This window comes from Pangasianodon hypophthalmus, chromosome 8, assembly GCF_027358585.1.
Source record: "Pangasianodon hypophthalmus isolate fPanHyp1 chromosome 8, fPanHyp1.pri, whole genome shotgun sequence".
NCBI classification, from domain to species: domain Eukaryota; kingdom Metazoa; phylum Chordata; class Actinopteri; order Siluriformes; family Pangasiidae; genus Pangasianodon; species Pangasianodon hypophthalmus.
Genome location: NC_069717.1, coordinates 1,068,326 through 1,083,348, shown reverse-complemented (window position 1 = coordinate 1,083,348; position 15,023 = coordinate 1,068,326). Strand labels below are relative to the sequence as shown.

The window sequence follows — 15,023 nt, the reverse complement described above, 5'->3', positions numbered from 1 at the left end:
TATGGGTCACTTTTAGAAAGGGTTTTATGGCTCATAGTGTAAAAAAGAACACCATTAGCACCACTGTCATTCTTTTAAACTTGACTTAAGCACACAGGAAGAGTAAATAGAGTGATTATAATGAGAGAGATTTGGAGTGTAGGATTGTGACTTCTCCATGCTGACCATCGTTTCCTGTCTGTTTTTCCTCTGGCAGGCGGAGGAGACGGCCGTATCTGTACAGGAAGCGCGTGCTGATCCACCGCGGCCGCACGGCTTTCTCTCTGGAGGAGTCGGACAGTTTCAGCGACGCTCCTCCACTCAATCCCTCTCGCTCTTTCATGTCCAGGAGAGAAAGACGCCGGCGTCTGACCATGTCCGTGTGGGAGCAGAGGACCAGCCAGCTCCGGCGCCATCGCCAAACGTCCAGCCGAGAAGTCCTCTACGGCTCGTCCGTGTGCCACCATCGGAAACTCGCGCACTCCACCGAGATCCCGCCCTCGCCAGAGATCAGCTCCGCTCTCGACCCTCTGGAGTCTCTGGAGCCGTCCATGGAGGAGCAGAACGTCTCCATCCCGCTGCCGGATCCTCCCGAATCCGAACAGTCAAACACCAAAGATCTGCACCGGAACACCGCGCACACACACACAGACATCAGCACCACTCTGGAGCTCCTGGATCCTCTAGACCCGGCGAAAGAAGAGCAGAACATGGATAACGCCCAGTTACCCGGAAACGCCTCGGAGGAATTTCAGGATAAAAACCACTTGAGTGTCCGGAGGCCAAACGGAGAGCGGCGGCAACGAGGGACGCGTAAATACAGCAAATACAGTAAACACAGCAAACACAGAAACTCAGAAACACACCACCAACGGCACGACGAGCCGAACGCACACGAGCGCAGCCGCTCCACCAGCCGAGAACGGAGGACGAGAAACGAAGGCGAGGAAGAGGAGGAGGAGAAGAAGAGCAACAACGATGGAGGTGTCGGTCAAGAAGGAAGGACCGCTGAGGACAGGTGAGGAGTTTACACTTCACAGTTTCTCAGTAACATGACAAGCTGCGGTTTTTTTTCATATTAACTTCAAGAGGTGAAAAATCGAGGCTGGTGAGGGAACGACTGTTTACAGCTGCTATAACGTAAGTGACATACACGTACACGTCCCTGAGAATGAGCTGTTGCTATAGAAACGATAACGTATTAGTACGAGAGCATTAATATAAACCTGCACTACTGTCAGAGCTGCTGTTATAGAAAACTAATCAACTCCTTCTGACCAATCAGAGTCCAGAACTCAACAATCCAGTGTTATAAATTGTGATATTTAACATTACAGCGTTATATTACACACTTCCAAATATTCCAATATACTTCACTTTTAACCCCAATTATTATTACGCATATATGAAAAGTTATATATCAATACATCCTGAGAATTTTTACTGTTTCCTGTTTTAATATTTATGTATTTTTAATTGCTGAATTTTATACATGATTTGAAGATTTGGCTGCCAGGAACAGAACAAAGAAGGCGTGTCCTTGAGTCCATATATGGACATGAGAGCAATTCTGCGTGAGCGTGACTTGAAGGCTTTAGATGTAGATGTGGGCGTGTCCTTGAGTCCATATATGGACATGAGAGCAATTCTGCGTGAGCGTGACTTGAAGGCTTTAGATGTAGATGTGGGCGTGTCCTTGAGTCCATATATGGACATGAGAGCAATTCTGCGTAAGCGTGACTTGAAGGCTTTAGATGTCGATGTGGGCGTGTCTTTGAGTCCATATATGGACATGAGAGCAATTCTGGGTGAGCGTGACTTGAAGGCTTTAGATGTAGATGTGGGCGTGTCTTTGAGTCCATATATGGACATGAGAGCAATTCTGTGTGAGCGTGACTTGAAGGCTTTAGATGTAGATGTGGGCGTGTCCTTGAGTCCATATATGGACATGAGAGCAATTCTGCGTAAGCGTGACTTGAAGGCTTTAGATGTCGATGTGGGCGTGTCTTTGAGTCCATATATGGACATGAGAGCAATTCTGGGTGAGCGTGACTTGAAGGCTTTAGATGTAGATGTGGGCGTGTCTTTGAGTCCATATATGGAAGTCTTCAAGTATGTGCCTGTATTTGCAGACATTTTTAGCCAGGTAGCTAACATGCACAGATCATAAATGTGTTCACAGTCTTGTGTTAGCAGGCTATTAGCTAACCTGACAGGATATAAGACTTGCTTGAATGAAATATCTGTTAATATTTTACGTATTTTGTGAAAGCAGTCCCAGAATTGACGGTCTGTTTGATCTATTTATTTCGTGTTAAGTATAGCAGTATAGCTTGCAGCATATGATCGAGACCTTTTTGTTTTTCAACAGGGTTTAGCAGAAGAAATTTGTTTCTCTCTCTCTCTCTCTCTCTCTCTGTGTGTGTGTGTGTGTGTGTGTGTGAGAAATAGTGTGCTGCGTCTCTGGGAGTTTGGCAGTCAGACAGTTATGAAATCGAGCCAGACTGTGTGTTCATTTCTGCTCTATCAGTGTCGTGATACTTGATACAACACCACGATGATTAAAAAAACAAATAAGACATACTGAGAGTTTATTAAAAACAGTGTCGAGGATGACGGAAGCGCTGTATCACAGTGAACTTACAGTGACGATCATGTAGAATATCCTAATTACGGCTTGCTGAACACCAGACGTTTGTATGCTAACGGATCCTGAATTGGATATGGGCTTGTCCTGCAGAGATCTGGCCTCAGACTCGGAGCCGGCCACGCTCCAGATCACCGACAGCACGACGCTGGAGTCTGTAGTAACCTGTAAGGCCGCTACTGAGGGAGAAAACAACAACAACCAAGACAAAACGTCACTCAGCACCAATGTAGTGATTGGAGACATGGACACCGCACCAGGCCTGGAGCTCTCCACCATTACAAGTACGAGAAAACAGTCCAAAACGTTTTATATTAAATGCATTTATATATTGATAATTTGTATTTTCAGCCGCTTTCGTACAGGTAACACAGATCACACTGGGGTTAAAGGTCACTCAGGGGGCAGTGATGTGGAAGGGCCACTTGAAGTTACTCAGAACTACATTTCTTGTTATTTTCATGTATTATGTGACTTTAAGGATTTCCTAAAACACGCAGGATTAGTAATGATCAGTTAAAGGTTAAAGGGTTAGAAAAGGTAAGCTAGTGTTAAGGGTTAATAAGGGTAAAGGTTACATGAAATATTACTCTGGTTTAAAGGAAAAAAAGGTTACTCAGGGTTAGTAAGGATAGTAAAGATTACCCTGGGGTTAGTTAAGTTAAAGGTTACCCAGGGATAGGAAAGGTAAAGGTTACTCAGGGTTAGTCAGGGTAAAGATTACTCAGGGATAGTAAGGATAGTGAAGGTTATTTGCAGTAAGTAACGTTAAACTTTAGTAAGGTCAAAAGACTACTCCAGGTTAGTGAGGGTAAAAAGTTACTCAGGATTCATAATGGTAAAGTCGAAAGGGTGAAATGTTACTCCAGGTTATTATTAACCTTACTAACCCAGACTAACCTTTTACCCTTACCATCCCTGAGTAACCTTTACCTTTACTATCTCTGAGTAATCTTTACCTTTACTATCTCTGAGTAACCTTTACCTTTACTATCCCTGAGTAACCTTTACCTTTACTATCTCTGAGTAATCTTTACCTTTACTATCTCTGAGTAACCTTTACCTTTACTATCCCTGAGTAACCTTTACCTTTACTATCTCTGAGTAACCTTTACCTTTACTATCTCTGAGTAACCTTTACCTTTACTATCTCTGAGTAACCTTTACCTTTACTAACCCTGAGTAACCTTTACCTTTACTATCCCTGAGTAACCTTTACCTTTACTATCTCTGAGTAACCTTTACCTTTACTATCCCTGAGTAACCTTTACCTTTACTATCCCTGAGTAACCTTTACCTTTACTATCCCTGAGTAACCTTTACCTTTACTATCTCTGAGTAACCTTTACCTTTACTATCCCTGAGTAACCTTTACCTTTACTATCTCTGAGTAACCTTTACCTTTACTATCTCTGAGTAACCTTTACCTTTACTATCTCTGAGTAACCTTTACCTTTACTAACCCTGAGTAACCTTTACCTTTACTATCTCTGAGTAACCTTTACCTTTACTATCCCTGAGTAACCTTTACCTTTACTATCCCTGAGTAACCTTTACCTTTACTATCTCTGAGTAACCTTTACCTTTACTATCCCTGAGTAACCTTTACCTTTACTATCTCTGAGTAACCTTTACCTTTACTATCTCTGAGTAACCTTTACCTTTACTATCTCTGAGTAACCTTTACCTTTACTAACCCTGAGTAACCTTTACCTTTACTATCTCTGAGTAACCTTTACCTTTACTATCCCTGAGTAACCTTTACCTTTACTATCCCTGAGTAACCTTTACCTTTACTATCTCTGAGTAACCTGTACCTTTACTATCCCTGAGTAACCTTTTACCCTGACTAGCCTTACTTAGTGAAGGTAAAAGGTTACTGAGGGACAGTAATGGGAGAAGGTCACTTTGGGTTTTGCTACATGTGTTATTTCATTTATTTTTAAGGAAGTAATATATTTTTATGTATCCTGTGAGTTTTATGAGTTTTAGGAGGCCATTTAAAGGAATAAAATGGATTATCATGGTAGCTGATTGTGAGATTCTTTTGTGCTGCAGCAAATAATAAAGATCTGGAGGCCTCAAAATCTGAGAAGGAAGACGAGGAAGCAGCGAATCGTTCGAGAACTCCCCCAGACAGCATGTTCATCTTCAAACCCCACAATCCGTAAGAGCTCGGTACATTCAGGACAGAATTAATATTGAACAGTTTGTTCCGAAACGATTTAACCTCTCTCTCTCTCTCTCTCTCTCTCTCTCTCTCTCTCTCTCTCTGTGTGTGTGTGTGTGTGTTCCTGTCGGTTGCTCAGGATCCGCAGGGCGTGTCATTATGTCGTTAATCTGCGTTATTTTGAAATGTGCATCCTGTTGGTCATCGCTGCGAGCAGTATCGCTCTGGCGGCTGAAGATCCAGTGGCCACAAACTCAGACTGGAATAAAGTAAAACTTTTATTATCGTATTTATATTTAAAGCTAGACGTATTGTACAGTCGGGTCAAAACATCCGAGTCCACTAACTACATAACATGAGTCAGCCCTTTTTATTGAAGAATCCATCATTAAACATTCAGACCAGCAGAAAAATGTATTAAGCTTCATCATGGCTTTGTGGAGGCAAATTATCCTCTGGATTAAATGAACCAGAGCAGCGCTAAGACAGAATCAGAGTTGGGGTTATATTTAGCGTGCTAATGTCGGCTATTCGTTTCATTTCATTATTGCAGCAAACGAAGCGAACAGCGTTAATGTCCAGAGACTACCGATGGGCTTTGTTCAGCGTGTTTGTAGGCTGTAACTCATATTTATGCTGCTTTGTGATGTTGCCTCCAACAGGTGCTGCGTTACTTTGATTATGTGTTCACTGGAGTTTTCACATTTGAAATGATAATTAAGGTGAGTGAGTTTCCTCTCGTACTGTGTGGATTATTATAAACTGTGTGTAGGCGAAGATATTAAAAGCTGTAACGGAGTCGGATGTGAGTTTTTGTCGAAATGTGTCTGATATTTTTCCTGGAAATCTAAATAAATCTAAATAAATCCTAAAGCCTGAGCAATCAGAACTCGATGACCTGACCAATCCCTAAATAACTAACTTTTACTAACCCTGAGTAACTGAGTAATAATTAACTTTTACTAACCCTGAGTAACTCTGGTTACTCAGTAACTTTGAGTAATACTTAACTTTTACTGGATAAATCAGAGAGTAATATTTAACCCATACTAAGTCTGAGTGTCTCTGAATAATATTCAACTTTTATTATCCCTGAGTAAGTCTGAGTAATATTTTAACTTTTACTAACCCTGAGTAAGTCTGAGTAATATTTAACCTGTACTAGTTTTGAGTAACACTGAGTAATATTTAACCTGTACTAGTTTTGAGTAACTTCTTTGTTTTGAGTAAGTTCTATGTAATATTTAATGTTTACTAACACTGAGCATCTATTTAACACTTACTGCGTAACTTTGAGTAATGTAACATGTAACTTTTACTAACTCTGAGTAGGTCTGAGTAATATTTAACTTTTACTAACCCACTCTTACTCACCTTAACTGAGTAACCTTTAATGTTTACTATCAGAACTTGCCATTTCAGCTCATGCAGTATGTGTAAATCTGTTGGTGCTGGTTTTTTTGAGTAACTCTAAGCGCACTGCAGCAGTGTGAGTGTGTGTGCAGTAGAATAGTGTAGATATAACGTGAGTAGATGAATAAAACGTGTGTGTGTGTGTGTGTGTGCAGATGATCGAGCAGGGCCTGATCCTTCATGATGGCTCTTATTTCCGTGATCTGTGGAACATTCTGGATTTCATCGTTGTGGTTGGAGCGCTGGTGGCGTTTGCTCTCACGTGAGTGTGTGCTGCTGTTACACACACACACACACACACACACACACACACACAAAACACTTACCAACTACACTGTTTATTAACACACAGAAGTTAGACCAGCAGCGGCTCATGGCCATAGATTTTGGTGTTGCGGGACGACATTAATCATGACGTAGCCTCAAACAAAATGGAGTTGAGATGCTATCACACTTATCTCATGCTACAGGCTACTATCTATTGAGTTTTTAGAGTTATACTGTAATAAACAGTTGAGAGAATCGACAACACAGTCGTCCAGCGAACAGTCTAGCGGCTCAGTTTGAGGGGTTTTAGACAGACCTTCAACTGTGTTCGAGGTTAATATCATTAATCAGGGTTGCCAGGTTTCAACACACATTTCTGGCCAAAACGCATCTCAAAATCCACACAAAAGACCTGAAAGATTAGACACATTTTATTTTTTCTTCTTTTTCTCAGCCTTCGTGTAGGGAAACAAGGTCACTGTGGTGCGCACGCATTTCTGATGTACGGACATCATCCACTCCATAATCCCCCTTTTTCTCCTCTCCTAATCTTTATGATACAGTTCTGTGCAAAAGTCTCAGGCACATGTAAAGAAATGCTGTAGAGTAAAGACGCCTTCAAAAATAATGAAATTAAATGTTTCTACATTAAAATAAATCCTATAAAGAGCAGCAAACAGTAATAAATGAAACAAAGTCAGTATTTAATGTGACGATCCTTCACTTTAAATAAATAAAGCAGTATCTGAGGTGCAGTGTGTGCAGTTTTATAAGGAAATGAGCTGGAAGTGTTACTGAGCATCTTGCAGAAGCAGCCACAGTTCTTCTGGAGACTTTGACTGTCGACTCGCTTCTTATTTCTGCAGCGAAACCCAGCAGCCTTCATTATGTTTTTATCTGAAAAGTGTCTCTTATGGAATCTGCTGCTTTCTTTACTGACATACAAACATTTTTCTGTAACATTTCATTCTGTGCTGGAAAACTAATGTTCGGAATCTAAAATGTTTTTGTACTGAATCAATAATGTAGAAGTCAGAAAATAAACATCTATAACAAAGTTTGTACTAAAAAAAAAAAATAGAGTGCCAAGACTTTTGCACAGTACTGTATATCTAACAATAGAAATTGTTCTGTACATCGTACGCACACTGTCTGCACTTACACTTTGCCTTTTTTTTTTTGCAGAAATGTATTAGACTTTATTCTGATTATTTGTTATAAAATAAGATCTTGGGGACCGTGGAGTGATTTTAAACGACACCAATCTGGCAACCCTGTCATCCTGTTCTCTGCTCCGCCCCTGAGCATGGGGCAGCGTCAGTCCTGCCCTTATGGGTCTCTGTTTTATTAGCGCTTGTTGCAGTTCCAGTTTTTGACCACTAGGTAATAAATGAGGCAGTGAACACGCTGAAACACGATTACGCAACAGCTAGAAAGACGAGAAAATCAACAGAACATCGGCTTATATTCGTCAAATAGCGACGTTTTTTAAATCGTGTGTGACTCTAAAGAGTTGATTAATATTTCAGCTGGATTTATGGAGTATGTGGAGTGTGACTGAGGATTTTATGAAGATTAATATTTGTTGAACGGTTGAAATAAACACTGCAGCTCTGCACAACCCCTTCATTTCTCTAATGTTCTTGTAGAACAAGTGAGGCTTCACTGTTAGTGTTTATTAATTATTAGCCGAGAACGCTCCATAAGGTGCTTTAGCTCTTCTTAGACTAGAATTCATCAAAATAAAATATATTTTTATTTCTATGCAACATTACTGGCCACTGTGTAACCGGTTTAACGCAAAGTCAGGAGAATCGTATCACTCAGTACCATTGTTCACTGTTTTTTTATTAATAATTAAGAATTGTTTGTAAATAAACGTATTTATATCGGAGCTTTAGGTCATGCTGTCGCATTGCAGTCAAATTTGAAGCATAATATTTTGTTTCTTTATTAAATTTTAACTAAAATTTTCTTTGCACTGGGTTTCTGTACAAACAGCTGAGTAATATACGGTATAATATTATTATAATTTTTCATTTTAATTTCACCGTGTTTTGTAAACAGATCGTAAACAATCGTTCCTTGTTCGTGAATAGCTAAAGCTGGATAAATGTTACACGTGTGTGTAATGTGTTTTTTTACGTGTACACTGTGTGTGTGTGTTCGGCTCACACACTCACACACTGCACACACTCAGAGCTCTGGTGTGTTTCCGGGTTGTTTATGTTTGTTTATGTGTTTGTTTGTTTGTTTATTTGTTTGTTTGTCTGTTGGTTGGTTGGTTCCTGTGGGATTGTGGCTCCTCCCCCTTCTTCTGCCAGGAATGTACTGGGGTAAAAACACACTTCCTACATCTGTGTGTGTGTGTGTGTGTGTGTGTGTGTATGTGTGTGTGTGTGTGTGTGTGTGTGTGTGTGTGTATGTGTGTGTGTGTGTGTTTCACAATTTTCCTACATTTTTGAAATTCATAAATACAGAGTGTGTAATGATGTGTGTGTGTGTCACACTATAAGAAGGAACTTTATGAATCCTGAGTGTGTGTGTGTGATCGTGTATGTGTTTGTGTGTGTGTGTGATCGTGTATGTGTGTGTGTGTGTGTGTGTGATCGTGTATGTGTGTGTACATGTGTGTGTGTGTCACACTATAAGAGGGAGCTTTATGAATTCTGAGTGTGTGTGTGTGAGATTGTGTGTGATCTCGTGTGTGTGTGTATGTGTGTGTGTGTGTGTGTCACACTTTAAGAGGGAGCTTTATGAATCCTGAGTGGGTGTGATCGTGTGTGTGTGTGTGTGTGATCATGTGTGTGTGTATGTGTGTGTGTGTGTCACACTTTAAGAGGGAGCTTTATGAATCCTGACTGTGTGATCGTGTGTGTGATCGTGTGTGTGTGTGATCGTGTGTGTGTGATCGTGTGTGTGTGTGTCACACTTTAAGAGGGAGGTTTATGAATCCTGCGTGTGTGTGATTGTGTGTGATCGTGTGTGTGTGTGTGATCGTGTGTGTGTGATCGTGTGTGTGTGTGTGTGTCACACTTTAAGAGGGAGCTTTATGAATCCTGAGTGGGTGTGATCGTGTGTGTGTGTGTGTGATCATGTGTGTGTGTATGTGTGTGTGTGTGTCACACTTTAAGAGGGAGCTTTATGAATCCTGACTGTGTGATCGTGTGTGTGATCGTGTGTGTGTGTGATCGTGTGTGTGTGATCGTGTGTGTGTGTGTCACACTTTAAGAGGGAGGTTTATGAATCCTGCGTGTGTGTGATTGTGTGTGATCGTGTGTGTGTGTGTGATCGTGTGTGTGTGATCGTGTGTGTGTGTGTGTGTCACACTTTAAGAGGGAGCTTTATGAATCCTGACTGTGTGATTGTGTGTATGTGATCGTGTGTGTGTGTGTGTGTGTGTGTGTGTGTGATCGTGTGTGTGTGTGATCATGTGCGTGTGTGTGTGTGTGATTGTGTGTGTGTGTGTGTGTGTGTGTGTCCTGCAGGAATAATAAAGGTAGAGACATTAAAACCATCAAGTCTCTGCGAGTGCTGCGAGTTCTCCGGCCCCTGAAGACCATCAAGCGACTTCCTAAACTAAAGGTGAGCAAAAAGGGGGCGTGGCCTGTGGGGACTGGGGCGGGCACTGTGCAGGAAAAGGGGTGGGGTTTATTAGGATCAGGTGGATGGCAGGAAGTGGGCGGAGCGTGTACTCCGTAAGGACGAGTGGGCGGAGTCAACACACTGAAGCTGGTGGCCTGGTGATGTCACATGCAGAAAAAAATACAAAATAAAACACAGTCATCATAAAATAAACGAATTAAATTAAAATGAATAAATGAAATTGACATTTTAAAAATCATAATATTTAAATAAATAAATGCATAAATAAATAATCACATAAAGAAAGAAATAAAATCAAGCAAGCACATTTTTAAAATAACAAATGAAACAAACAAACAAATAAATAATAATAAATAAATCAATTCTTCATATCAGTAAATTTAAATAATTAAACAAATTATGTTATAAACACAAAGCCACAATAACACACAAACACAACAACAAAATCACACAAAAAATCATATATATCAATATAAATAAATAAATAAATAAACAAACAAATAAATAAGAATAGAGGATAAATAAATTAAGAAATAGATCATTGTTAAATAAAAATAATTTGTTTTTTTAAAAAACAGGAAATTAATTAAAATATAATAAATAAATAAAAAAATAAATAAAAATTAATGAAATTTTTTGAAAATAAAAATTATTTGTATAATATATATATTTATTTATTTTATATTTATTATTAAATTATTTCCATACATTTAAAATTGTAAATTGTTATTACAAACACAAAGCCACGATGAGAAACAGAACATCAGGAAAAAATTCACGAGGATAAGAGAAGCAGAGAAAAGTGAAAAAACATTTTAAATATTATAAAAACGTATAGAAATGAATAAATAAATCAGTAAAGGTCTATAAATAAAGAAATAAATAATAAAAGAAACAATTAAAGACATATCTGTAAGAAACAAAAACAAAAACAAATGATATAACGTTAATATAAAGAAAAATATTCATTAATATATTTATTGTATTATTTTTTTGTACCACTGATGTGTGTGTGTGTGTGTGTGTGTGTGTGCTTCTGTGTGTGTGTGTGTGTGCTTCTGTGTGTGCGTGTGTGTCTCCAGGCGGTGTTTGATTGCGTGGTCACGTCTCTGAAGAACGTCTTTAACATCCTCATCGTCTATAAGCTCTTCATGTTCATCTTCGCCGTCATCGCCGTGCAGCTCTTCAAGGGCAAGTTCTTCTACTGCAGCGACGGCTCCAAGGACACGGAGAAAGACTGTCAGTACGTGTAACACACACACACACACACACACGCAAAACACATGCGAAACACACACGAAACACACGCGAAACACACGCAAAACACACGCGAAACACACGCAAAACACACGAAACACACACGAAACACACACGAAACACACACAAAAGAAAAAAACACACATACAAAGCACACACACAACACACACAAAAAACACACTCAAAACACACGCAAAACACACACAAAACACACGCAAAACACACACAAAACACACACAAAACACACAAAACACACTCGAAACACATGCAAAACACACACAAAACACACACAAAACACACGCAAAACACACGAAACACACGAAACACACACAAAAGAAAAAAACACACATACAAAGCACACACACAACACACACAAAAAACACACTCGAAACACACGCAAAACATGCAAAAGACACGCGAAACACACACAAAACACACTCGAAACACACGCAAAACATGCAAAAGACACGCGAAACACACACAAAACACACACGAAACACGTGACTTTCACGTGGAAATAAGATAATGTCATGCTTTAGCTTTTTAATCCTTACTGAAATATCAATTCAATAACTATCAAATATCAATAACTTCCTGCTGTAACCTGTATTAACTGGTGTGTGTGTGCGTGTGTGTGTGTGTGTGTGTGTGTGTGTGTGTGTGTGTATCAGGGGTTACTACATCGACTACAACAAAGATAAGAAGGAGGTGAAGAAGCGCGAGTGGAAGAGACACGAGTTTCACTACGATAACGTGATCTGGGCGTTACTCACACTCTTCACCGTCTCTACAGGAGAAGGCTGGCCTCAGTAAGAGTGTGTGTGTGTGTGAGTGTGTGTGTGAGTGTGTGTGTGTGTGTGTGTGTGTGTGTGTGTGTGAGTGTGTGTGTGAGTGTGTGTGTAATTGTAGCCTTTATATATGTATTAATGATAGTGTTTTCAAAATTTCACTGCTTCCTTCTCCACTCCGTAATGAACCTTTGGAAGCTTCAGGACATAGCAACAGTAACCAAGGAGGGCGGGGCTTCCTAAAAACATTATGTATTTATACTTTTTATACTTTTAAATAAAAAAGTCATTATTATTATTATTACTATTATTATAGTAGGAGCAATACATATTTTTACAATAAATGATTATTTATTTAACTAATTTTTTAAAAAACCTTATTTATTTATTTATTTATTTATTTAATACAACCGATAATGTTGATACAATACAATAAAAATATGATACATTATTATAAAGAAAATAAAATGTATTATTATTATTATTATTATTATTATTATTATTTTAAATATTACATATTTATTTATGTATTTGTTTGTACAAAACATGACTATTTTTTTAATTATTTATTACCTTAATACCTTTTATTTATTATATTAATACAATAAATAATATGATCATTTTTCATAAAGTAAAGAACATGTATTATTATATTATTATATTTTTATATTAGAATTTTTGAATTACATGAATATATTTCATGTTCTTTAGTAAATAATAAACTTTAAAATGAAGCACTTTAAAATAAAATACAGGGAAAAAATAAACAGCTTTAAAACACGACGTCCACAAAACTTCAAATCTAATAAATTTAATAAAGTATAAGGTATAAACATAATAAAAATCAATTCTACCAATAAAAATCTCTTTCTATCTAAACATTTACATTTCCCAAACTTTTCAAATCCAATTCCCGTCTTTTCCGTTTGTTACCAGATCGGATTAAATGAATTCTTTTTTCCTCTGATATCCGATCTACAGGTGTTTTGCTGGTTTCAGCACCGTGTCCGATCCTCTGTCCTAAATAACGTGTTTATAAATAAATAATTTATTATAAACCGTACTGAATTAACACACTGTTGTGTGTGTGTGTGTGTGTGTGTGTGTGTGTGTGTGGTACGCAGGGTTCTCCAGCACTCGGTGGACGTGACGGATGAGGATCAGGGTCCGAGTCGAGGGAACCGGATGGAGATGTCCATCTTCTACGTCATTTATTTTGTGGTTTTCCCGTTTTTCTTCGTCAACATCTTCGTCGCTCTCATCATCATCACCTTCCAGGAGCAAGGAGACAAGATGATGGAGGAGTGCAGCCTGGAGAAGAACGAGGTAAAACACACACACATGCACACACACACACACACACACACACACACACACTCACACGGGGAAAAATGAGTAAACCTGTTCTCTCTCTCTCTCTCTCTCTAAACTGCTAATAAAGTCAGAAATCAGAATCTGCTTCATTATTATTATTATTATTATTATTATTATTATAATCATTTTTTATTACTTTACGCTTTCAGTGTGTTGTAATAAAAATAAAAAAGGTTTTATATTCAGCTTTTATGGAGGAATTTATCACTTCTGTTGTTAGCGATAATGACGTTTACTGTTTTTATGTGTTTTAATCCTTTTATCGTTATAAATATTTCATTTCTGTATATTTTATTTCCACTTTTACTCTCACATTTTTTACTTCATTTTTATGCTAATGATTAATGTGTTAATGTTTAATTTTAATGTTCAGTTCAACAGAATGTTTTATTTTACTGCATCATTTTACTTGTTTTTTAACGCTAACCTGTGAATGCAGTTTTTGCAGAATTTTTGCAGAATTTTCTGTATTTCAGGCGCATTAGCATTTCTGGTCGAGTGTTATTAATAATCATAATAATAATAATAATAATAATAATAATAATAATAAACTGTAATAGGAATGAGTTTCTTTTTCTTTATGTTCTTCTTCCTTTTAATTATTGTCTTCTGCTTCTTTTACTTTTTATTCTTCTTTTCATTTTTGTTTTTGTCTTTGTTGTCTTCTTCTTCTTGTTCTCCTCATTCTACATTTTCATTCATTTTTTGTCTTCTCCTAGTTCACTTTTTTCTTCTTTGTCTCCTTATCTGTGTGTGTGTGTGTGTGTGTGTGTGTGTGTGTGTGTGTGTGTGTGTGGTTCAGAGGGCGTGTATCGACTTTGCGATCAGTGCTAAGCCGCTAACACGCTACATGCCGCAGAACCGCCACACGTTCCAGTATCGACTGTGGCACTTCGTGGTGTCGCCTTCGTTTGAGTACACGGTGCTGACCATGATCACACTCAACACCATCGTCCTCATGATGAAGGTACACACACACACGCACACACACACACACACACAACAGCATGTTTCTCTTCAAAAGCAGAACTTTTTTAGGAACCTAGAACTGCTCCAAACATCCAGTATTTTCTAAATTAAAAAAAATTGCTTAATGACGATTTGTCCAAATTACATATTCTGAATTGAAAAGAAGTAAACACAACCTCTGCAGAAAATTATTTAAAAAATATAACGTTTGTAAAGTTGTAAAGACTCCAGAACTTAGTTATCTTGCTATGCTTTAATTGAATCATTAGGTCATAAACTGTCATTAGGAATAACAATTCCAGAGTGTAATAAATTCCCTGGCTCTAACACTCAGCAGTCATGAGCTCCTCTAAGCAGCTGACTGACGATCTGAAAATGAAGCTAACTGATGCCTACAAAGCAGGAGAAGGCTATAAAAGATACCAGTTCACAATTTCCACTGTCTGAAGCATCATTAAGAAATGGCAGTTAAGGGGAATCGTGGAAGTCAAGGCGAGATCAGAAAGACTGAGAAATCTCTCAGATGGAGCTGCCTGTATGCTGAGCAGAAAGG

At 38.4% G+C, this 15,023-nt stretch overlaps 1 protein-coding gene across 1 annotated transcript in view; it reads left to right on the top strand.

Annotated features, from left to right (window-relative positions):
* Positions 1–15,023, top strand: part of LOC113535232 (voltage-dependent R-type calcium channel subunit alpha-1E) — a 127,467-nt gene that overhangs the window by 94,323 nt on the left and 18,121 nt on the right. The window contains exons 21-32 of the mRNA XM_053236522.1: positions 197–997; positions 2,720–2,910; positions 4,685–4,793; positions 4,936–5,065; positions 5,459–5,518; positions 6,365–6,471; positions 8,801–8,812; positions 9,965–10,061; positions 11,165–11,325; positions 12,011–12,148; positions 13,252–13,453; positions 14,304–14,468. Coding sequence (XP_053092497.1) covers positions 197–997; positions 2,720–2,910; positions 4,685–4,793; positions 4,936–5,065; positions 5,459–5,518; positions 6,365–6,471; positions 8,801–8,812; positions 9,965–10,061; positions 11,165–11,325; positions 12,011–12,148; positions 13,252–13,453; positions 14,304–14,468 — 2,173 coding nt within the window. The remainder of the gene's footprint in view (positions 1–196; positions 998–2,719; positions 2,911–4,684; positions 4,794–4,935; positions 5,066–5,458; positions 5,519–6,364; positions 6,472–8,800; positions 8,813–9,964; positions 10,062–11,164; positions 11,326–12,010; positions 12,149–13,251; positions 13,454–14,303; positions 14,469–15,023) is intronic.